This window comes from Protopterus annectens, chromosome 4.part1, assembly GCF_019279795.1.
Source record: "Protopterus annectens isolate FY-2018-M chromosome 4.part1, PAN1.0, whole genome shotgun sequence".
Lineage (NCBI taxonomy): Eukaryota > Metazoa > Chordata > Ceratodontiformes > Protopteridae > Protopterus > Protopterus annectens.
Window position 1 is genome coordinate 546349556 of NC_056734.1, and position 25502 is coordinate 546375057.

General features: G+C 38.6%; 1 protein-coding gene across 1 annotated transcript in view; it reads left to right on the top strand.

The window, feature by feature from the left end:
* LOC122801247 (serine/threonine-protein phosphatase 2A regulatory subunit B'' subunit alpha-like) overlaps positions 1-22294 on the top strand; it is a 139279-nt gene extending 116985 nt beyond the window's left edge. Inside the window, exons 7-9 of the mRNA XM_044070800.1 lie at positions 3600-3718; positions 11154-11260; positions 19796-22294. Coding sequence (XP_043926735.1) covers positions 3600-3718; positions 11154-11260; positions 19796-19892 — 323 coding nt within the window. The 3' untranslated portion in view covers positions 19893-22294. The remainder of the gene's footprint in view (positions 1-3599; positions 3719-11153; positions 11261-19795) is intronic.
* The last annotated feature ends 3208 nt before the right edge of the window (positions 22295-25502 follow it).

Below are 25502 nucleotides of genomic sequence, written 5' to 3' on the forward strand. Positions count from 1 at the left end.
AAACAGTAAAAATCAGTATATCTAAATGGCCATATTGAGTCATAGTGTTTGCCATTACCTGTCTCATGGTGTATATTTGATAGTCCATATAGTCTTTGTATTACAATCAGAGTATCTAAAGGTACTGCTGCCTATACTTCAACTTAATAGGGCTTGTAAGACTGTATAAACTTTTGTAATGTCAGTACTACTTAATTTGAGTTATTCCTTTATTTTGATTGTTGCTTAGATAGCTTGTACAGAGTGTTTGAGGGCAGAAACGTCACCTTACAAAAACAGTGCTGCTGTTCATTGTAGGTAATGCATATGGTACATCTTATCCAATTGAACATCACTCGTTTTTTCTGTTTATATATCCAGTCATCCCTCCACAACCCCTTTTTCCTATTTTTGCACATGGCTTGGGGTGTCGCATCAACAGTGACAATCATGTATATTTATACTTAAGTATAAATATGTAGTGTATGTATCTACATACACAGTAAGTGGTAGCCAGTCACATATGTGACACAAAGAGCAGACAGATTTCAAAGCTTAGCAACACAGACACCATTTCCTTAATACACCGGCAAGGTAGTTACTTTAAGGGGCTCTAAGGCAAAAAAGTAAGAAAATGTAGGGATGGATAAGAGACCAGTCACAGAAGTGTCACTGTTGAAGTAAGGAGGGTGAGTTATGGCTTAAGTAATGATCTGCTAGTTATATGTTCATAGGTGTGTACTAGGCTAATGACCACAAGGGACTTTTTAAGCCTAGCCATGAATCTCAAGTCTCTGACAATTCCTGCTACCCTTGATAAGTGTAAGCAGGGGACTGGGAGATAAACCATTTACAAGCTGTCTGTGTCCATTAGAGACATGGGTGCCAAACCAGGGATGAATTTCCTGTTCTCAATTCAGCTGTCCAAGTTGCATTTTAAATGGTTTAGGGAAGAACTCCGTTTTACATGGACAGGGTAGTCTCTGTCATACATACTGGCCTCTCTAGCATGTCCTATTTATATCACAGGCAAGGTTTAAGCTTTTAGAATGGGTAATTCTTGTGTTTATTTTGCGGATATACAGTAGGTCCCTCGGGGGGGGGGGTCCAACAATGCCTTGTATGCCAGGCAAATATCTCCCTTCAACAGCATGTAGGAGATGGAATACAGGGATAGGACTTTGAGTCAGTCTGTGTTTAGGAAATGTTACTTACACCCTGTATTCTTTTAGTGATGAACCTCTTTGGACATTCCAGTTGTTGGATGCGCCCTGGTTAGGTACACACCAAAGGAAACACTGTACTCAATGACAGGTCTGATGAATGCTGACTACGGTAGAATAATGACCTCTTTGTTCCTAGATGCAATACCTTTGTTTATACATTGCACAGCATATAATGATTTCCTTACTACTTTAGACATGTGATGGTCAAAGGCTAGAGTACAGCCTATGTGTATCTCCAAGTCCCTGACTACTGAGTTGATTCTTAGGGGTGTGTTGTCAATATGGTAGTTACCAGGGGATGGATGACTTCCCAGAAAATACTGTTATGAATTTCTTGACATTAGTTTTAGTCCATGGCTCTGACACCAGTTATTTGTCAGTGTCGGTCCTTCCTGGAGAACAGTAGTGTTAGTGGGTGATTCTGTGATTGCTGCTCATTATTTACAATCATTTGGCAAATTTGGTCATCCAGAGGCCCTTGACATTGGCCTTGACTTCAGAGACATAGATGCCAAAAAGGAACAGTCCCAGGACAAAACCCTGAGGGATTCTGCTTGTGTCTGGCCTCTTTGTAGAGGTAGACTCCCCAATTCTTACTTACTGGGTCCTGTCTGTGAGTCATATGGCTATCCATTGGGTGACATAAGGCTTTATACCTAACCTTATGAGTTTGTCAACAATCCCCAGTTGGGGTATTGTGTCAAATGCTTTGGCTATGTTAAGGTAGGCAATGTGAACCATTTTGCCCTTGTCCATTGCTTTGGTGACCTTCTCAAAGAAGTCAACCAAGGTGAGTAGACATGACCTGCCCTTGATGAAACCATACTTGGTTGGGTCCAGTGTCTGGAGAGTTCCTATGTCATTCTTGATCATTTCCATGATAATTCTTTCCATGGCTTTGCATATAAGACTAGTGAGACTTATGGGTCTGTTGTTTCCAGGGTCTGTAGATGGCCCACCATTGTTCAGAGAGATAACAGTTGTTGTTCATTCATGAGGCATGAAGCCTGTTTGGAGGCTATGGTTAAGTAGTAATTCCAGATGGCCTGACAGGTCATATTTCATGCTATTTAGAAGGAAGCTTGGAATATTGTCAGGGCCCTTTGCTTGGTCTTAGAGAGAGCATAGAGGACTTGTTCCCTATTGATAGTAGGGGGAGTTATATTTGATGGTATTTCCTGAGAGGAGGCTGAAGGGGCGAGAATGGTGAAGTTACAGCTGAATTTGTTTGGCAGTAGGTTTGTTATATTTTCTCTCTCCATATAGCCGGCTCCATTAACAATGAGCTCTGCACACATTTGTGTGTTGCTTTTGAAGTTGCAGATATAGCTAAAGAATGTCTTGTGGTTTTCCTTGGTCGGGGAGAACAAATTAATCTCAAATTTGACTTTGGTAGACTTAATTTTTCCTATCAGTTGTTTTTTTTTTTTTGTTTGATGAGAATGCTTTTATCCTATTGCGTACTACATCCCATAATTTTTGCCATACCTGTATTCACAGCTTTGGTACAATGGCAGAAAGCGTTCATTCCAACTCAGTACCTGTTAAGAGGGGGTGGCTTAAACTTCACTGGAGAGCCTGACTACAAAGGGGGTTCTGGTATAAATATCTGCTGGATCAGGGCTGCTGCTTGTCAGAAGTGATAGATTCGATCTCCAGAAACTGTGACTTATGTACGCATAAACCAACAAAGGAAACTACAAGTGGAAAAAATAGGTGTTTTATCATATAAAAACTTTAATCTTCGCTAGTTTTTATATGCTAAAGCACCTGGTTAGAGTCTGTGGCCGTCCTTGGAGTGTTCAGTGGAAATTACTTATGTACATATGCCTGAAGTATGTGAGAAGAGGTGGTCATTATAGAAGTCAGGAAGAGTAGTCTGCACCATGAGTCTTTGCCCTAAATCAATGGTAGCAGGTGATGTGGTGAAGAAAGGGAATTGTGTGAAAGGTAAGTCTTGGTACAAGAGGGACTTTTAGAATGTGCATGTGTTATTTCAATTAGGAATAACATTAACTTGTTGAGTGAATACTTTAGGGCAGTGATGGCCAAGCCGAAGTTGGTGGCCACAATTTAACTTGTTAACCAGATTGTTGTTTACAGAAAAAAAAATCTCAGTTATGATACTGCAGTTTGTTGTACTTTGTCATCTTACAGACGACAGAGAGAGAGAGAGAGATAGATAGACAGAAAGAATAGGATTTAAATGAGTATTTCTGCATGTTACATCCAGACAAAAAAACACATAAACAGGCATCAGTACAAATTGTCTTAGTTTAGAAGTACTGAATATTCTGCTTTTTTTTGTATCTAATGCAATATCAGCTATAGATCTGTGGCAGCTGTTTTAGTTTTACTGAATATTTAAACAGTTATTTTGGAATATTTCTACAGGCAGAATGACCCTTAGAGACCTTAAACGATGTAAGATGGCTCACATATTTTTTGATACCTTCTTTAACCTTGAAAAGTACCTGGACCATGAACAAAGGGATCCTTTTGCAGTGCAGAAGGTAAAGTATATTATTGGTTAATTTTGTATGCAAAATGTAACTCTGAAAGTTGGAAAATCAAAACCATAGGGTGGCATATTCATACCAATGTCCTCTGATAGATAATGTCAAGAGACTGCCAGCTGTTTGCTCCAGTGCTATATAATTTTGTGATTTTTTTCATTTAATGTTGTGATGGGATAATGCTCTAAGCTGACTTGATTCAGAGGTGTTTGCTGCCTGAATAATTGCCTGTGATGATTTGGCAAACATTTTCATGGGTAAGTTGACGAGGAACTCAGGACCACAGTTCAGTTTTGTGCTGAAGCTGTGTAATTTCCCAGAATCTCACTCAACCTAAAGTCATGCTACAGTGTGAACCAGTCATGTGATGATGTATTCGTTTTTTTCTAAGTTTTTGTTTTATTTTGATTTTCTTTTTGAACACTGTATGATGTCCTGCCAGCCTGTGTTGTTTAATACATGTATATATCACTAAGAGCAGGGTTTTATACACTTTACCAATGTCACTACACTCCCAAAGAGTGGACTAGTTCATAGCAGTTTCTGCCCAACAGTGCTTTGTTCTCCAGTTAACTTCACGTTGGGGTATCCTCTGTGCAGAATCTGCATATTTTCCCGGTGTCCATATGGGTTTTTGCTTGGTGTTCTGTTTTCCTTCCACATGCCAGACATATGCTGTAGTTAAATTAGCAATCCTTGAAATTGTTCATAGTTGTAGATGTCATGTGTGACTGTGACTGTGTGTGTGTGTGTGTGTGTGTGTGTGTGTGTGTGTGTGTGTGTGTGTGTGTGTGTGTGTGTGTGTGCATGCATGCGCACGCCCAATTGTGTGAATATGTCTCCTGTAATACAATAGTATCCTACATTCTATCCAAAATTGCTTGGTGTGTGTGTCTGTGTTTGTCTGTGATAGACTATTGTTCTGGCTGGAGTTTCTGCTGAGTGCTGAGTTATGGTTCAGCTCCCTTTGATCATTTATCTGATAAAAGAGGTGGTCAATGAAAGAATGAGTGAATGAATGAATAAATACACTCTCCGTTTAACTCTGAAAATGCCATTTCAGTGCCCAGTATACCTCTATAAGTAACAAAAGCAAATCCATAAGCAAGCTCCTGTCTACATTTTTCCTAATGTTCTGCGCTACATTGCAGCAGCACAGCATTTCAGGTTATCTAAGTGTTGGGAGGAATAAAGCCCTCTTGACTTCTTGTTTCCTAGATTCTCCTTGTGTTATAAAGTTCTGAAGTAACGTGACTCGCTGTTCTGTGCTGAGCTAATGCAGTCCTAAAACTCTGATCATTTTTACATTCTGCTAGTATATATGCCTGGAATCTCTTCATTCTCACATTTTGACTGCTAAGATAAGGCGATAGAAACATCGGGCACAGGTTATTTACTGCACTTGAATGAGATATTGAGATTTTGATTCTGTTGTGCATTGTGTTAGAACATGCTCACAAGATCTTTCAGTTAACAGATTAGTGATGCTAAGTGAAAGTCATCACTGGGTTTGCCTGCTTTGAAAGACTAAAATGCTCAACATGGCATTCCGTCCATGGTGCTTTTATTCTAAGTAGCCTAACCAACCCCCAGCGTAGATGTGAGCACTTGCGTCACAGTAAGGACCATCTATGCCCTGTTCTATTTTTGCATACTCCTGCACGTGCTTTGACATGGGATACCATCACCAGCATGATCAGTTATGCCTGTCACCTCCCTGCATGCTTGCCTCCAGCAAAGTCTGTAAATGCAGAGCAAGCTGCAAGGGCTAGAATCTTCCAAGGATGAACACATGCATTTCCACTGCCTGTGCCATCAAGTATACAAGCTACTAACTGAACTCAGGTCGCCCAGGCTTTAATTAGGGATTTATTCCTCTATGCCACCACTGCATAAAAATGGCAGGAAACTTAAAAGGAACCAAAATATGACATTAGTAAAAGTTAAACTTACATTTTTACAGGTAGCATACATATCCTGCAAACTCCTCCACTTATGGCTCCCATATTCTAACTCCTTTGAAATGGTTTATCTCTCAGTGTAACTGCTGTGTGACCTGGAATTAGCATATATAATTGCAGGGAGGTGTAGCCCCTGAAAAAGCACCTGTTAATAATTATAATACTGTGTGTAATGTTGAATATGCACTGATTCGTATATTTGGATTTGAATATTAAGGTTTTGTCTAATACAGAGTCACAATTACATGTAACCTAAGCAAGAACGTTAAAAGATGCAAAAAAGTGTATTGTCAAAAATTGTAAATGGTGTAATGTTTCTGTTAAGTAGTGTTTTATTTAGATATACTATTTTTGTGTGCCTTATTAAATCCATTATCTAGCTATATTACTATTTGTTTCACTTTGTAGTTGATAGTAAAATTTATATCAGTTGAAGAGTTAAACACACCCCACAGTTTGCAATAAAGTAAAGGAACTCTTTGATCATGAAACCTTTATGTCTTAATGAATTTGTATTAAACATTGTTATCAACTGCCACCTTCTGCTGCTGTGTGTGCTGCTTACATTCTTATACACATAGTATGCTGCATGTATATTAATACTAATGTATCTTCTGACTATCCAAGAGCCAGGAAGTGCTGTATGATGTTATTGAACTTATTGGCTGTAGTACCTTAGTACTTCAGTTTGCTTGTTTTTGAACACTACAGTTCATTTAGGGAGAATCCCAAAACTGTAGTTCATGCAGACAATTAAGTTGCCTAACAAGCTGCATATTGTAGCCCAGAGTTTGATTCCCTCAGCTTCAGTTTGCCTACATTGTTGACTTTCAGTAAGTTACTTAACCAGACAATCCTCCCAGGCTGATCCTGAAAAAGGCCCCTGTGGATCAGTGCTCTACCCCAGTAAACACATACAAATAATAATAATTTATTTATGCATTTAAACTATATGGTAGTCTATGTCTGACATTACTATTTAATCAGTGAGCAATCTAAAAGATATTTGAGAAGATTTTTTTTTCAGGTGAAATGGATCAAACATAGAACATTTTAAGCATTTCAAATTTTGTAGGAATTTGTGTTCAGCATGACCAAATGCATGCTACCACCCCCACCACAAATACCCAGTTTATATTAATTGGATGACCTGTCCTACCTTATTTTTGACTTTGAATACATGTGGTGCTCAGGAATGGATCCAGTACTCTATACTTGTCTGTAAAAATGAGAAACAGTTTGCTTTTTCTAGATGTGATACTTTTTACTTCTTAATAGCACTATTTGTATGTCTTTTAGTTTCCATTGGCTCATGGTGTCTTCTTCTCTAGCATTCGTCAACACTATCGATCGGCTGTCTCATGCTTCTCGTTTTTGTTTTCCTCCTGCATTCGTATCATTTGCATTACTACTACATACAAGTTAATGTTCGGCACTGAGAACGATTCTGATTTTTTTAGTTTACAGAGGAGCTACTTAATTACTGCATTTCACTCCAGCTTTATTTTCTTTTACTGTTCACTTTAATTTAAGTTATCAGATGTGCTTGATAAAGTGGAATCCATCTTTTCATTCTTTATATACACTGCCTTTGTTGCATAAAATAATAGGTTCATAGGTATGTACTAGGGTAATGGCCGTGGAGCCTTTACAGGCCTAGCCCATAGGATTACACTGGCATCATGCCACCTGACCTTAGTTCCCAGTGCCTCTGTCGAGTAGAACCACTGGAGTGATCCCCGGGGTGAATTTTCTATTTCCCATCCACTCATAAAGATTTCTCTTGAAGAGGGCTAGTGAGGTGCTCTGTTTGACATGTATGGGAAGTCTATTCCATAGCATGGGCAGTCTCTGGGTTATGAACCTGTACCTCCAGCATGTTCTGTTGATAGTGGTAATGAGGTTGAGGTCTCTGGACCATGTGGTGTGGAGGGATTGGGATTTCTTTAGATGTAGCATTTCTAACAGAGTTGGGTCAGACATGGCTTTGTAAGTCAAGCAGAGATCGCTTCTAAAGTAGGCAATATGAGACAGAGAATAGTTGGAGTTTTTTTAGTCTGTCCATAAAGGACAAGTGTTTAAGGCCTAGGTTCCTCTTTGTGAGGCACTTTTGCGGCCTCTCCAGTTGTTGCAGGTGTCTAGTCAGGTACATGCCAGATGGGGCATTGTACTCAATGATTGGCCTAATGAGGGTAGAGTAGAGCGAGACAATGATCTTTTTCTTCCTGGATACAAAACCCTTAGTAATGAGATGTGCCACACAGAAGGACTTTCTGACCATAGTGGCAATGTGGTGGTCAAAAGAGAGGTTGCTGTCAACCTGTGTTCCCAGATCTCCTATAATGCCTTCTGTGTTCAGTGGACTACAATTGATGTGGTAATTCATGGGAACTGGGTTTTTCTCAAAGGGGATAATGACACATTTTTTGGCATTGAGCTTAAGGCCATGGTTCTGACACCAGTCATTGGTCTCAGTGAGGCCTTTCTGTAGGATGTCAACATCACTTGGGGAGTTAATAATGGCTCCCAACTTGCAATTGTCTGCGAACTTTGTCATCCAGAGTACCTTCGTGTTGACCTTGACTTCTGAGAAGTAAATACCAAAGAAGAGAGGACCCAGGACAGATCCCTGTGGGACTCCACTCGTGAATGGTTGGCAGTCTGACTTGGTCTGACATGGAGTCAGCCACTTTCACACTGTGGGTTCTATCTGTGAGCCAGTTTGCAACCCACCTGATATAGGGGTTGATGCCTAGCTTAGTGAATTTTTCTATGATTCCTGAGTGGGGAATGGTAACAAAGGCCTTGGCCAGATCAAGGTAAGCTGTATGAACCACCTTGCCTTGATCCACAGCTCTGGTGACTGACTCAAAGAAGTTGACCAAGTTGAGGAGGCATGATCTACCCTTCACAAAACCAAACTGTGTGGGATTCAGAGTTTGGAGATTCCTGATATCCTTGTTTAATAGGTCCATGATGATGATTCCATAGCTTTGTATATCAGACTTGTCAGGCTAATGGGGCGATAGTTCCCAGGGTCTGTAGTCACTCCTCCTTTGTGGAGAGGGATGACTGTAGAAGTGAGCCATTCGGTAGGGACAAAGCCTGAGGTGAGGCTGTAATTGAACAGGGCACACAGATGAGGTGCCAGTTCACTCTGCAGTTCATGTAGAACATAGCCAGGGATATTGTCAGGTCCCATAGAAGCAGTATTCTTGGCGTTGGACAGTGCTGTTTTAACCTGTGCAGCAGTAATACTGGGTACCTGGCAATCTACTGGTATTGTGATTGGTCCTTTAGGGGGGTAAAGTTGGCACTGAATCTGTTGGCCAGTATATTGGTTATATCTGTTGGCTGGGTATAAGAGGTACCATTGTGCAGTAGCTCAGAGCAAATCTGGGTATTGCCATGGAGATTCTTTACATAACTGCAGAAGGCCTTGTGGTTGCCTTTACTATCTGCAATTCTGTTTTTATAGATAGCTTTAGAGGATTTGATGAGGGAATCTCAACTTTTTGTTGAGGCTGATAAGGGCTTTTTTCCAGTCTTGGGACTTCACCTTATTCCACATCAGTTTCCTCCTTCTGTTGTAGAGTTTGCTTATGGCAGGGGACCACCAGATTGGCTTCCTTTTTTTGGAGGAGCATCTTGGTTCTATTGGGTATGGTGAGATCCATGCATTTGTGTACATGTTCGTACAGAGCATTGGTTTATAATTTGGCAGTCATGCAACTATTCTCCATTTGCATGGGTGCCGTGAAGTTAGCCACCTCTGGTTTTTGGAGCCCAAAGTTAGCTTGGAGAAGTTTTTCATGGTGGTTACCTTTGCGGGGGAGTGGGAGGGGTATGGATTTCCAAGGTGATTAGTTTGTGATCGGATCTAACCAGGGAGGAGTTGACTATTGGTGTAGAGCAATGGTTGCCCATGTTAGTAATGACCAGGTCAAGGATGTTGCTACCTCTAGTGGGGTAAGAATGAGCTGGCCTAAGGCATTGAAATTAATGAATTCCAGGAAATGTACCTTGACTATGATCGAGATATAGTGGGGCCCAGTTAGCAGTACAGGTCCTGAAACAGGCATAAGGGGATGGAGAGACTCATGACATGAAGCCTTCTGACCACCCTCATAGTGGAGGAAAGGGGGTGTTTGTTCAGAAGAAGGCCAGACATGAGAAAGAGGTATCCATCAAAAAGGGATGGAGTTATTGCAGAACATGACTTGCAGAAATGGGTGACAAAGCCCTAGCACCATATGTGAGAAGTGGTGGGGCTTAAGAACCACCACTGTGCTTGTTCAGTGGCTGACAGATGCAGAAACATGTAGCCAAAAAATTGTTTATCTCATGCAGAAGAAAAGTAGTAAGGTGTATGTGTTTATTTTGATTAACTGATTAAATTATACACTGACCTCATGGTTTGTCTTGAAAACTTAGAACACTTACAGAGAAAAATACCATTGATAATGGTACAACAATATTGCTATAATGTCTATGTGTATACATGTGTGTGTATGTGTGTAGTATATTATATGTGCACATAAATACATATACTGCAAAAATGTATAGGTCAGAAAACTTGACAATAAGTTCAACCGCAATGTGTACTTCAATGTATATTTAAGGAGCAGTATTTATGGGAAGTGGAAGGAAGAGGTAGAACAACATATTGCAGGTGATGGATGCCTGATAGTGATGTCTGACTATCAGTGGTCCATTTTTGAGAAAGCTTGGATTTTAAGAAGATGAATGATGTGGTTTTGGAAATGAAAAGGTGATTAAACTATTTTGGATTTCCTTCAGAGAAAAGACTTCAGTAGTGAAAGGTATAAAAGGGTTAAAATTTTGAAATGTTGATGGTGAAGCAGTGCTGAAATAATGTAGGAGTTAAAAGAGGAGCAAGTAGTTAAACATAAAAAATTATGTAGTGGCCATAATATTTGCATAATAAGTGTAGAGAGTTCTGGTGCTTGGATGAGAAGATAACTAAAACATCTCCTTCCTGGTACAGAAGAATGTTCAGCATGAAGAGGGTGGGACACCTTAAATTTGGTGTTAGTGTTTGCAAAAATATCTGCAAACAGACTAGAGACTTAAAGTACTAGAAAAAACAGCTAAAAGTTAGATTTCCCTAGCAGTCTCTTTCTGTAAGTTGAATCAAACTTTTAAAAGGAATGGCAGTTGTAATATTCTCCTCTTCTCAAAATCATTGCATGCCAACTTTAAGATAAGCCAAAACAGAATACTCTTTCTTAGCCTTCCTTTCCTAATCAGTGACAAAAATAATTTATTTGAAATAAAACTGTTATGCAGTTATGAACACCTGTGTGAATACAGACATTGCATTTGTGCATGCAAAATGATCTACCTTTTTATGTATTGGTGTGTAAACACCTTCAACATACTCTGAGTTGAAATGTGTGCTGTAGACCTGGGTTATGTACTTGCCACTTTGTTGTGTTGCTATTGTGTAGGATGTCGACAGTGATGTTCCAGAGCAGTCGGACTGGGATAAGTATGCTGCAGATGAATATGAAATCCTGGTGGCTGAAGAGTCGGCTAATGAGCATGTGCAGGAAGGGTAAGTTTTTAAATGAAATATAATGTGGAAGCTGCAAGTTTTTAAACTTATTTACAAAATGTTGTCTGTAATTACAGTATAGATGGTTTAATTGTTTAAGAGAGTATGTTGTAGTTGACCAATATTGAATTAAACTGAGTTTGATTCACAAATTCCATGTGTGTCGTACAACTTAAGTAGACAGGTGCTCCCAGGTCATGAATGGATAGAATCGTGTCATGTGACTTTATTTAAGTTTAACACTGTAGGAGACACTTTATCTTTGATTTTCATTGTTGAGAGAGGCTAATTGGAGAATCTCTGCAAAGGTTCCCTAAGGAAGAGAGTAAGGCATTGAAAAATAACTGTGTAAGATTTAAAAATGAGTGTAAGAGAAGGTACAGCTAATGGTAAGATTGCAACAAAAGAAAAAGAATGAGAGAAGACAGTTGTTCATCCTAGTATCAGAAGCTTTTATTTACTTATTATTTTGTTTTATTTATATCTTTAAGTTTTGTTGACTGGGTTTCCATTGACTTGGAGTTCATTTTCAATGTATCCCAGGTGGAAACAAACGTCAAGACAGAAATATATTTACATAGAAAAGGCAATTGTTAATATACAAAATGTAAATGTGCAGTGACATACAGAAATAAATATATAATGCTCATATGAGATAAGTTATATATGACAGATTAATTTGAATAAACAGCACTAGAGGAATGGAAGGAAATAAAAAAATTATAAAAAGAACCATTCATGATACAACAAAAACATGAGTAAGAATAGTTATAAAAATAAGAAAGGCAGAGCAACTTAAGTTTTTTGACACTTTTAAAAGAAGTAACAGACGTATTTCACAAAAACTTTAAAAATGAAGTGAAGAAACACAAATATAAGTAGTGTAAATGTTGGCAGGGTTGTGTACTGCAAACTTACATAAGCAGATGAGAAAAAAATCTTGATTCGTATGTAGAAAGCATTTAAGGTGAATTATTAGGATAACTATTAGGGAAACATGAATGCAAGTACAATGCACGTAAGGTAAATGGCTGTGTCAGCGCAGTATTCAGTAGAGTGAATAATATGTCCTTAATGGAAAACAGCAAAAGCTAAACAACAGCATAGTCACATAGAAATCTAAAGGGATAATAACACCAAAGCTACACAAAACCTGAAGCTGGGTGAAAGGAAATAGCATTTGTGTTAGTGGACCCCCACGTGAATATTCCAGAGTTCTGTATGTAAGACAGGATTCTCAAACAACAGCAAAGGAAAAGAAACACTGACGAAAACTACTTTATCTTTGTTTATGTTCTAGGAAAATTCATGGGCAGAGTTAGTCAGAAATGTAATGGAAGATCTGTCAGAAATGGTCTTCCTGACAAGTAAATTACAAGGAACACTGGCTAGGAGATTTTCTGAAATACACCAATAATATTTTAATCAGGTTATAGAGGTGCATAATAAGGTACTTATACTCATCCTTCTAGCATCAAAGCAGATAGTCGACATTCTTGCAACCTTTAGCCAACAGACAACATGTAGATTCCAAGATCAGGCTTTAAGCAAGGTCTGAAGATCAGGAGTGCTGTTGTCTTACTCAGAGAAAGGGTGTGGGACATGACAGCTTGTAACTGTACCTTGAGTTACACAAGGATGGTGCTGTACCATGTAAAACGATGGAGCAGGAGTCAGTCATCATGTGATATATTCAGTGTAAGGACATGTAAGCATGGGAGAACGTCCTACTTAATCAGTTAGTAGATCTGACAATCCAACACATTTTCGTGTGCTCATCAGGGCAACATTTATCATATCAAGACCCCTAGATAATGATGGCCTAGTAAGACCTTCTGTGAAGTTACACCAGAAGTAGCCCTAACAGCAGAAAAGAAGGGTTGTTATGGTTCACAGGCAGTTACTTAAGCTTGTAGTCCAGGGGATTATTGACTAGGTGAGCGCAAATTTCCAGCTGCCTCAAAGCACTGTCTGGTTAAGTGACTTGTTCTGGGTCACACACTAGGCAAATGAGAGTTGAGAGAACCCAACTACTCTTATGGTTTATAACATAATTTCTTAAGACTGGCATTTAGAAGATCCATAAGGGACAAGAGGGTCCATATTTGTAAAAGTGTGTGTGTTAGAGATGTCATGCTTTTGCAAGAAGTTGATTTGCTGAATCCTGATGTGGAAATGTTAGGTTTTGGAGAGCACATTTGTATGAAACTAAGGAAACATGACAACACAGGGAATGAACACTTCAGAATGTTATTTATGGCCTAGTAACTTTTCATTTGCTCTTTCATGGGCATAGAGAGGTCCTAATATTTGATCTTTCAGTCTGCAACTTGGAACCTCAAAAGTAATACTAACAATCACTGCTAAATTGACACTTAGTCTCCCCACCATTGTCATCATATCTTGTAATTAAGGTCTACAAAGTACTGTAGATTAATGAAGTTGTAAATTACAATAAACAAAACAGTAAATATACAAGTTGTTTAGAAATAATTTCATCTGCTACAGAAGGATGGAGATGTACTGGGAAGAAAAAGTACACCTTCTGTGACTGAGCAGAAGTCTGACTTCCTGTTGGAATTTAGGTGTTGTGAGCAGAGTCAACCCCAGTATTCAGAAAGATTATCACTGCCAGTGCTAACTTTACAATACAAGACTACTAGTGAGCACATTGGCAATAATCTCTAGTTCAGAGACACGGTAAAGGCCCAGTGATCTGACTAACACCCATTGCAGTTCCCCCAATCTAGCTCCCCTCAACTCTAACTTGAGCAAAAACAAAAATAAGTTCTTTAGCTTTAAAACTGTAACAGACTGCCTGTTACAAATGTAAGAACTGGCTTACTACAGTTAGAATACTACACATGAAGCACTTCAGCCCTGGCTGCAAATACAGTGTTTGCATTCATTTTAATATGGCTCTACCTGCAACTGCTGATCAAGTACCCTAATATCATGCACACTGGGCAGCCACACTCTTCATCCTGCCCTAGCTATGCTTCGGGAAAAGCTAAACTGAGAAATACCTTATTAGCAGCTAATTACCACATTTCTGAATTAAACACTGTGTTGTCAGACCTGATCATGTTAGTGTTCCCACTCCCAGCCCATGTGTCTCAGTTGCACTAATGACTCCCAACACACACACTAGATACACACAGACACACACACAGACACACACACACACACACACACACACACATATATATATATATATATATATATATATATATATATATACATATATAATGTCAGTACATTGAAAGGCAGCTGATCAAACATAATGTGTTGATGAATAGCCTATCAAAAATATAACAAAAAAAAGAAAGCTGTTGTTTTTTTGTCCACTCTGAGATCACACTACAGTGGGGGAAGGGCAACTTCCCAGTCTGCACTGTGTCCTGATCTTCAACAGTAAAACAGGCAGCACAATCGATCAGATACTGTTTTGATCAGCGGTAGCAGCTTTTCTCCCCAGACAGCTATTCACAAACATCTACAAACAAACAGACATCCAGCAGCTGCATCCATGCCCACAAACACACACACACACACACATGGATGACTTTGGGGTACCTACCTACCGTCATGTTAAACCCCCGGTCAATCATAGGACAAAATGGGGAGCACACATGTTTTCTTCCTCATGACCAAAATAACATGGTAGAGCAATTCAGAGCACTGCTGTAGTGTCAGTGCCATTTCTGGGATATTGCACATGGCTAATTAGCATTATCTATACATTTGGAGTGCTGCATTTGTGTTCACCTTTGCCAGTGAGTCCACTGCCAGTGCTACAGCTGGTGCTCATGTTAGGCGGTAACAACAGAGTGGCCTATGAATTACTTGAGCTTACCACACTGTGGAAACCTTCATAGTAAAGGCTTCTGCCAGGTGGTAAGCCTTTCTGGATCCCCGAGAAGGTTTATCCTGCCTGTTTCATGGGGATAGTACTTTTCTGTAGATTTTGGAATGTCACAAATGCACATTACTATGTTCTCCTTTGTACTAAGTTTGTTACCATTGTAAGATACTGGTATACCTGACACTTTAAAGTTCTTTTAAGCAAGTTATTGTGGCCTGTTATTTCTTTATATACTTAACACCCAAGGGGTGTGTGTTCTGTGGATTGTGCAGTAACTGTTTTCACTACTGTTGTATACTTAATGACTTAGTGCTGTAACAGTTGTCCTTCACCATGCATTCATAATATGACCCACACAGTACCTAGCAATACTGTTATATGTAAATATGCAGGATGCTGAATAAAACTGCACTTGCTGTATATGTGAACATAATCTCAGCTGGCATTATATGTCTAAAGCAACAAATCATATCTAATGCACTTGTGTCCTTACAGTGGCTTGCTGGCCTGATATTTGGTAACAAGGTCTTCTCTTCATCCATCCATCCTCAACCCCTTTTCCCATTTTGCACATGAGGTCGGGGTGTCATTTCAGCAGTGACAATCATCTCGAGCCAAGGTTTACATCACCTGGTTGATCTCTTCATGTGAGATGGAAAACAATATTTTCCCAGTAGGTCACTGAAACTGTGTTCCATCAGTCACAGAAGATCACCTCTGAGATGCCCTTTTTATTACTGTGTAACAGCACTATACTGCCAGCATGTGTCATTGTACATACTGGTTCATGGCTGGACCACCTAGTTGACTCTCATGTCCACACTCATCTAGATCACAGATTACTTCCATTGTTAACTTTCCCCTCATTTAACAATACAAATGACACTGACCACTGTACCCAGACCTATTGATGACTCACTTGCTTTTTGGGTTTTTCTGGGATTTAAGAAAGTGTGGGTGTATAAGGAAAAGTTTGTGGTCCTTTATGCAAAGAGACAGTGGCGTGGATGGTTGCCTTCTCCAACCACCTCAAGTTACCCTCCCTCCCTAAACTAGGTATTATAACACCGTGATCCTTAATTCCTTGATTCTATTTGATGGAGATCTACAGCTAAGTACTGGACCATTATGGAACAAGTTTATTGCTGAACCAAGGTCCGTGATCGTATTCAGTGAGTCTGAAATCAGTCCCTCTTAGTGTGAGCATTAAAAATAAAAATCATTTGCTACAGAGTTGGCTAGCAATGTACAAACCAAATGTCATAGCTATTTCTGGCAACTAACTAAATAATGCTGTTCCATACTCTGTAATCTTTCCTCTTAGGTATGTTGTCTTTACATGTAACAGTAACATAAGCTGCAGTACATGTGGCAGTTTTATTATTTTATTTCACGAATACCTCACGTATCTGTTTCTTAAACAAACCCCATTGTCATTTCAAACAGAATCCATGCTAGTTCAAATAAAGGTTAATGGTGTTGAAGTCCTTAGTTGAACATGTGCATCAAACATAAGGAATGAGATTATTTTACTGAGTGATTTATATATATATATATATATATATATATATATATATATATATATATATATATATATATATATATATATATATATATGTATGTGTGTGTGTGTGTGTGTGTATAGATGTATACATATATATATATATATATATATATATATATATATATATATATATATACATATACACACACACACACACACACACACACACTCTGATAAAATACTTATGATAATTCATTATAGTTCTCCCCAGAACTTCATGGTCTCTCTCAACTAGTGAATCTTGTCACTAGAATTAACCTAATGTGAGATTAGACTATATTAGGGTGGATCCTGATATCAGCACCCGGTAATCTTTATGTAGTTGGAAAATAGGGTGATGCAGTAAGTGGCCGTCTGCCGTTGATTTTTAAGGTTACAGTAGAATTTACAAAAAAGAAGGGTTCTCATTTCTTACTTTTATCATAACTACAGATCTGCACATGGAACTGGTTCAGTGTTGTAAGATGTCAGTAAGTGCATATGTACCCAAATAAACCACAACAAGGTTGTTTGGTCACTCTTTCTTCGACCTCTAAAGGCATTGACACTTAGCCATAAGACATTATTAAAAATACACTGATGTATGATCTGTCACTCAACACCAGCAGGTGGTTTGTTAGTTACTTAGAAAATAAATTCCAGTCTGTTAATAATGAAACCACTTGTACTGAACGTTGGGGTCCATCAGAGTTCAATATTAGGACCTCTTTTATTCTTAGACTTCCATAACATTGCATGTCACTATGAAACTGCCATGTTGGTGCACTAATACAGCTCATATGGGCACCCTCCTTGCAAAGAGTAATTATCCCCACTTAGTACTAAGCTACCTCAGGTCTGTGCAGCCAAGGCTTACAATTGTAGGACTCCAGCTACATATACTTTCTAGCTCATGCCATATAGAGATAGTCTGTCAGCCATTTCCTCATTGAAACAATCAATATCATCGCCTTCAATAACTTAAAAATTCAAGATTATGTCTCCATTAAATTACTGCCTGTGCCAACTAATGATAGGCTCATTTAACTCTCAGGTCAATGCTGTCTTCATTAAGGCCAGTCAAAAGCTAGGCCATCATGCTAGATTTAGATCATTTCTTCTACTCAGTGCAAGACAATCCACCATAACTGTTAATTTACTGGCCTCAGTTCATAATCAGAACACCTACTAACAGATTTACAGTCACTTTCACTTAATTTCCTGGTTTACTATAGGTCATCTTGCAAAAGCCCAACATTGTTTTTCCCAACATAGCTTAAGCTGGATGGAGTTTGACCATCATCTCTGCTATCCAGAGCCAAAATTTGCTCATAACTATGTTACACATTACCTTGTCCAGCAGACTGAGCTGGTACAAGCCTTGATATGACCTCTGATCCTCTATGGGTTAACTAATGCATTTCACTAAAACCTGAAATATATGTTGTGATGCGCGCTATTGAAACTTTGTAGGTAAACCGTGGAATAAGGTTCGCTTTTCATTATCTTCCGTTTCAGGGAATTTTAATTCTAAATGGGTTCTGATAAGGCACTGAAAATGCACTCGGCCAACTTAAAGCTGTATGATACGAGGTTTTCAAGGGATGTTTTATTAAAACTGATTTCAAAACCAGATACTCTTTACTGTTGTTATCAACCCTTATTTTGTTTGCTCTTCATTGAAATAAATGTAAAATATGTACAATAATTGTATAATAATTTTATAATACATAAAAATGTAAAATAAATAAATAAATAAATAAAACGATCTGAACATTTTGTTAGTATACAATAAACTGTATCAGATCACCTAGGTCACCTTTTGTATTGTATATGTAGTTGCACTGGTAAATGTCATCCTTTTTCCCAAATAAATGCTTAATAAATATAATTTTGTATTTTATGTGTACCTGCTCAGTTTGTGTCACTGTCACATTGTGTTTTGTTTATGGTGGATCTTTTATCCTCATAACTCCAATGAAAATAGGATCTCTTCAGCTGGACATTTTCAATCAACACATTTAAACAAATTAATAAAACATGAAATGTGATACATTTACACAGAACCAATCATCTACACAAAAGTAAGTCAACACTGAAGATTCTCACAGACCACCCCCAGATTTCACAACCTCTATCCATGTGGTAGACACAGCACCACTGAGGCTGTCAGCTTATCAGAATTGTACTCCATAGTCTAGCTTTGGGAATCTTGATTGGAGGCTGTATTTATTAAGTCCACAGATGTTTCCAGCCTTGTGCCCTCTGACTACCATTGTAAACCTCTACCTTATCCTTCTCCATTGCATTGCAGTTACAGACATCTCACATCTCACATCTCACTGGTACAAGTCAAAGTGCAAATGTAGGGCCTTAATCTGCACCTAGAATAGACTATGAGACTAAAAATAAGAAAACCCACTTAATATCCTTCCAGCATCCATCACCTACCAGTCACTGTATCCTAGACCTCCACCTGAAGACCACATGCCATTGCTGATCGTATACCTAAAATGGAACAGGTAGAAGTTGTACACTTCATTCCACCCCCTCTGGTACTCATAAGTTGAACCTCAATTATTTGTGGCACAACCAGTGCACAACCCCTATTCATGAAGGCTAAAAGAGAAGGCTCCACGAAACAGAAAAAGGAGTATGTCACAGGGATCAGACCTTCAGAACTTCAGTTCACAGCACTGGCTATTTAAGTTCACTGTGGTGTCAAAGGATGGGATGTACATGGTTTGACTGTGGCGGTACACCAGTTATCATCAGGTTCCCAACAAGCTACAAAGTGTGGGCCAAAAGCAACTGAAAGTTTTATCCACTGAATTCATTAGGCTTCTGGGGAAGATTCATTATGTAAAATGAGAAACAGAACAAAAAACATTAACTAATGTGCCCAGCGTTTATATTGTACTTGCTTTATATGGTGATGTACACAGTAGTGAATAGGCTTTTTATGCATCCACATACAGTTGTTGTGCAAAAGGGCAGTGCAGGTGCTGTAGTCAGAGACATAAAACAGTGATATTTCTGGACTTTCTTAACCAGGACTTTAATATACATGATGACATTTGCTGTCCCACCGTTAAGCATTCTCAGTAATGACTGTTTGTCTTTCCAGCTCCTTTGAAGATGAGTACGAGTCAGATGACCTAGTTTCTCCCACAGAACTTGGAAACAAGATGGAAAAGTTGGTCATCTCAGACCTTTCAGCATAGCTATCTGAGGTGTTCCATCACAGGACAATCAGGCATGGCCAGCAGCTGCTGGGATTTGGGCTGACCTTTCTCCAATGAAACACCAAAACAATGAAATGTGATTTTCTGAGAGAAATCACTATGTCTCATTTTGTATAATACAAAATGTTACTTTTGTGTGTGCAATATATTGGCTTCTACATAAAATGGCTATATGTCTGTGCAATATGTCTTAAGTAGTCTGTCAGTAAAGATGGTCACTCTAATTACACTGACTGCTTATTCAACAAGTATCACACAGAAAAAATATTTACAACTGTTTATGTCTTGAGTTGTAGTACATATGCAGAAATAGTGCAGACAAGTACATTTTGCAGTTGTAAATTTGTTTTATTGGGTTAGAATAATGCTTATCTGCTACTAATAGTAATCTCAAATGATTTTAAATGTGAACAGGTGTTTTATAACTGGGAGACAGTTCATGTACCCGACTTCTGTAATTGAATCACTGGTATGTTGTGAATATTTAGAGCATACCTTTCACTATTAGTTTTACAACTAATGACACATTACATGCTTTAGAGCTGGCAGCCCTGTTTGTGTTGGCATCTAAGGGCCCTCTTCTATTAAATGTGTTACATCTGTAACTCTGAGTAGTGCAAATGGTTTGCTAGGCCTTATAATAGAAGTCAGAACATAGAAGCTTACCCCAGGAAATAAGTTATGCATTTTCAAAAGATTTCAAAGGAGGTATGACTTTAAATAAGTGAAAAATGTTCAGTTTTAAAGATAAAATTAACTACTGTTTTCATGTTAAATTAATTGTCAGGGGGGTGGCACTGTGGTGTAATGGTTAGTGTTGCTGTGTCACAGCACTTGGTTCACTGGTTCAATTCCCAGCTGCAGTGCTTTCTGTACTAAGTCTAGTTGTCCTCCCAGTGTCCATGTGGGTTTTCTGGGTTTCTGTTTTCCTCCCTTTTCCCAAAGTGTGAATTGTCAGTTTTCTAAATTCCCCATAGATATCTGGGTGGTATACTTTTGTGTGTGTGTGTGTGTGTGTGTGTGTGTGTGTGTGTGTGTGTGTGGTGTGTGTGTGTGTGTGTGTGTGTGTGTGTGTGTGTGTGTGTGTGTGTGTGTGTGTGTTCTGCAACAGAATGGTGTCCCATCCAGCACTGATTCCCTGGACCCTGAATAGAATTAATCAGGTATCAGAAAAATGAATGATTAAGTTACCAGAACTGCTTTCTGACATAAACAGAGCTGCTGAACAGACATCTTTAGTCTTATCCCAACAGCTCTAGTCAGCATACAGAAGAGAATTGGCTGCATTCCTACTCCATAGAATGCAGTCTTTTCATCTGTAGTACACATACCTACTTTACCACAAGTCACTACAGGTTATTATTATTGCTGTAAACTTTTACTCCCAGCTTTCAGTGACAAAGTCTGCAGTTCACATTGCCTGCATGTTTGTATATATTGCACTTCTTACTCTTTGTGACTTTCAGATACACTTGCATTTCACATTTTTTTTTCCAAAGTACAGTTTCATAAACATTTTCTTTATGCAGTAAGACAAAAGAAAGGGTAGTGGGATATACATTTTCCGGTTCACCACAATGCAGTACTGTGACAAAGAAATGTGGAAACTTAAAATTGTCCCAAAATGCAGCAACCATGTGTGGACGTTTTTGATTGCAATACATCAGCTGTTTGGTTTCTTGTGCTCCTGATTTTTATTTTAGCTTCATGTTTATGTGACTGTTATGTCTCGTACTTGCTAGTTGTGCCTTCTATCTACTCTGAGAAATTTCTGTTTGTCAAGACAGTAATAAAAGCATCTTTGACTCTCCACACCTATACCATGTTGTGCAGGGACTCTCTCTCCATATTCCTTCCTAAATCTTACAACAGGAAATAACATGACATCACTTTCTTCTCATTAAGTAAAATGTTTATACCACATTCAGCTTTTTAGCCGTTCACTTCCTCGACAGTTCAGTCTTCCATTTTTTAATCAACTTCCAACACAGTCAAAAAAAATCCTAAAATAACCATGCATTATGCAGTCCTTTCTGGTTCAAATTCCCACTATGCTACCTATATTCTTGTAGTACTCCACCAATTAACCATCTGTCATAAAAACTTTCAAACCCAAATGGTCACTCCAAGCATAGTCCAGTTCCTCTTTCCACCTTTAAATGCTAATACCAGGCCCAACTTATAAAAAAATCTGTATTAAAGACCTCCATATCTAAATCAAGGTTCATTTGCAAGCCCCTGTAAATGGAAAATGGAAATGCCAGTAAACGACCCACACTTCCCAGAAAGACAACATTAACAAACAAAAAATTAGTCTCTGTCTGACATCCCATAGATTCATAGGTAAGTATTAGGCTAGCATCTCTTGCAGGCCATTTTAAGCCTAGCCAGTTACACTTTTTGTGCTCAAATTAACTCATCCCATTTGGTTATAGATTGGCCTTGCCCATCCCATGGTCAGTAGTTATATATTAACCCTAATAAGAATTACTGGGATCATACCATAGATAATTTAAGGGGACCCATGCATAGGATAAAGCATTTACGAACTGCCTCTGACAATTAGTAGCACAGGGGGCAGTCCTGGGGTAAATTTTCTGTTCCCTGTAATAAGTCCAACTCCCCTCCAAAAAAAGAAAACAAACTATATAATAAAGACAGTAATTTCTGATACAAGTCAGTATTTACTACTAAACTAGAATTAAGGTCAACAACTGAAAGAAGCCTCTCCTCTATTAAAGCTCCTAAAAAAGCCGTCAGAAAAGTCACTCATAGCCTGTAGAGTCTGAGATACATAACCAGTTTATTATCCTCATAAGCCAGACCTGTACCAGTGCCACACAAAAGAGCCCTTCCCTGGTAAACACCAGCAAAGAACAAACATGCCTTTATAAGGCTTACCATTCCAATTAATTGTTCCCAAAGCTAGAAAACCACTGGGTGACACTCCAAAAATCAGATACTCCTCCTGTATGCCTTCTCACAGAACTTGTAGCTGCAACACTAATGTGAAGGCTACTCTGTCAAATCATGGCAAATCAGTAAAACTGATGCACCACAGTGAAACAATTAAACATGCAACCATATGTCATTCTTCTTTCAGCATACATGTGATTTGCCAAAAAGTTTATCCAAAGCTGTGAATCCTACTACTTCTCCCAGTCACGTCTCAGTGTACCATAACTACATTTAAAAAGCATTAAACTGCACTTATCCCATCAATAAGTCTGTATTTGATCCATACCTTAAGATTAATCCCTATAGTACTTAATTACAGAGTGAATTCATCCTTGTTTAGGTTTGTAGGGTCAAGTGATAAGCTTACAGCATAATGGCCATCCATAATCTTGATGACTGTTGCCCCTTACTGTAGCTGATGTCTACCTATGCGTTCATCAATGTCCGTTTTGAAATTGTTCAAAGGACAAGGGGAAGTTTGTTTTTGTTTTTTATTTTAAAAGAATATTTTACTAGAAAAGATAATGATGCAGGTTATGATTTATCTAAGTGTGTTACAAAAGCCTATATTGTTATGATTTTATACACTTGTTACAAATCCTTAAAAGTAACAATTCTAGCATCATATGCACAGTGCATAGATGATTCATTGCAAGAAAGTATTAAAATCTTATTACAGTATTATTTCATATTAATAATTTGGTTAAAACATTCACAGCATTTTGATGTTTCAAAACTGTTTTTGTACACTATATACAGTCTGAGTGCCTCTAAGGCTTCTTATAAATTTATAGGTTCATAACTAAGTGCTTGGCTAGTTGTCCTAAACCATTTCAAGCCTAGACAAATTTCCTCTGTGAGAATCAAATCCTGTACCTCTTCATTGTGTAGTAAACATCTTAACCATTATACAATCCCCCAAATCCCAATCATTTCTTGAGAAATGCTAAAGTCACCAGTCATTTTGATGGGAATTTTTTATCTCTGCATGTTTCTGAAATGGAATAGTATGGCAAGAATTTTCATTTCCTTGAGCTGGAACTGTGATTTCAATTCTGTCTGACCTTTTCCAGGTTCTAAACTTAAAGAGAACATTTTGATGTTTTATTCCCTGCTAATGTGGTAACATTTGTTAGTGCTTCAAACTTTTTCTTTTCTTTTGTGAACTAACTTGTCTGTGTTTCTTAAATTGCCTTTTGTAGGGGTGTCTACAATTCCTTCTGCATACTTAAAATCAAAGCCTTTGACAGAATACAGTCTAGGTTATGAAGCTTTGCTATGTCGCTTGGCTTTAACCATTCTAACTTTTGAAATTCTGACACCTTAATCTGGCTCATACCTTCACAGCAGATACATTTCTTGTACTGTCATAAGGAGAACTTCTGTCTTCTTTAATTTGTCCTCATTAGGTATAGAACATTACCTTGATTTTTCTGGTGGCAATATAGTCAGAGGAAGCTTACTTTCAACTGTCATTCACTTGAGTACATGTGCTAAAGAAAAAGCCTGTACCCTGGAATGGTGAATTAACAAACTGCTATAGATGACCTATCACATTTCTTTGATTTTTATTTCTTTATTTAATTTTGGTCCCTTCTCCACTTTATCCATTCCAGGCTTCTACCCAAGAGCCCCATTCATTGCCTGGTCTTTCAGCTCTCCTTTTTCAGCCAATAGACTAATATTGATTATGGACTGGGGCCACTTTGGAACCTAAGGGCATTCTGGGGACTATTGCTGGCAACAACTATTATAACGGAAAGGGATTTATTTTCACTATGACCTATCCTGTTCTCCCTCCCCCTTCCCTGTGCTCAGACCAGAACCATCTGAGGGTTACTCCCCACTTCATGGACCATGCCTCCCCTCTGGGACCACTGAGATAAGCAACCATCCCCTCAGGATAGGCACACCCTGCTAGCACCACAAACTCCCAAGCTGCTAATCAAACCCAGGTCACCTGGGCCATAGTTAGGGCTTTATCCCTCTGTGCCAGAGGTGTTGATGTTCTCTACTTCATCTCAATTCCACTTGTCCATTACTCTGGGAATAATGTGAAAAAGTCATATGCTCAGAGCCCCATTTTGCAGAAAATACTTGAATTACTGACTGGCAAATTAGGTTCCATTTTCCAGAGCAACTTCTTCAGCTAGATCATGCCTTGAAAATGTATATTTGAGAACACTGACAATTGTGGTATCTTTCCACTGTAAGGCCTGTGAGGACTTGGATTAATAATGCACAAGCAGTAGATAATGGCTCTCTTGGTACAGAAACAAATCCGTATCTGGTTTGTATCATCAAGGCTCTGTATGTCAAGCAGAACTGGTTCTTCTTTTGCATTCTGGTTGTGTGGGTACGGATTCTACTTTAGCAGAATTTAATTTGTCATTTCTGCTCACCTTCTCCAACTGCTGTTTCAGTCCATATGATATCTGACAAGTAGATACATGTACTTCTTGTTCTCTCTGCATCCAGTAAGTCTAATAAGCAGCAAACAGCTGCTGTTCACTTGACTTGCATTTTTATTCATTTTCTTGGCTGAAACACTCGATCAGGATTCCTTCCGGTTCCTTCCGGTTGTTTATTTCTGCCTCACACTTCAGGATTCTGCTTCACTGCTCATGGCCA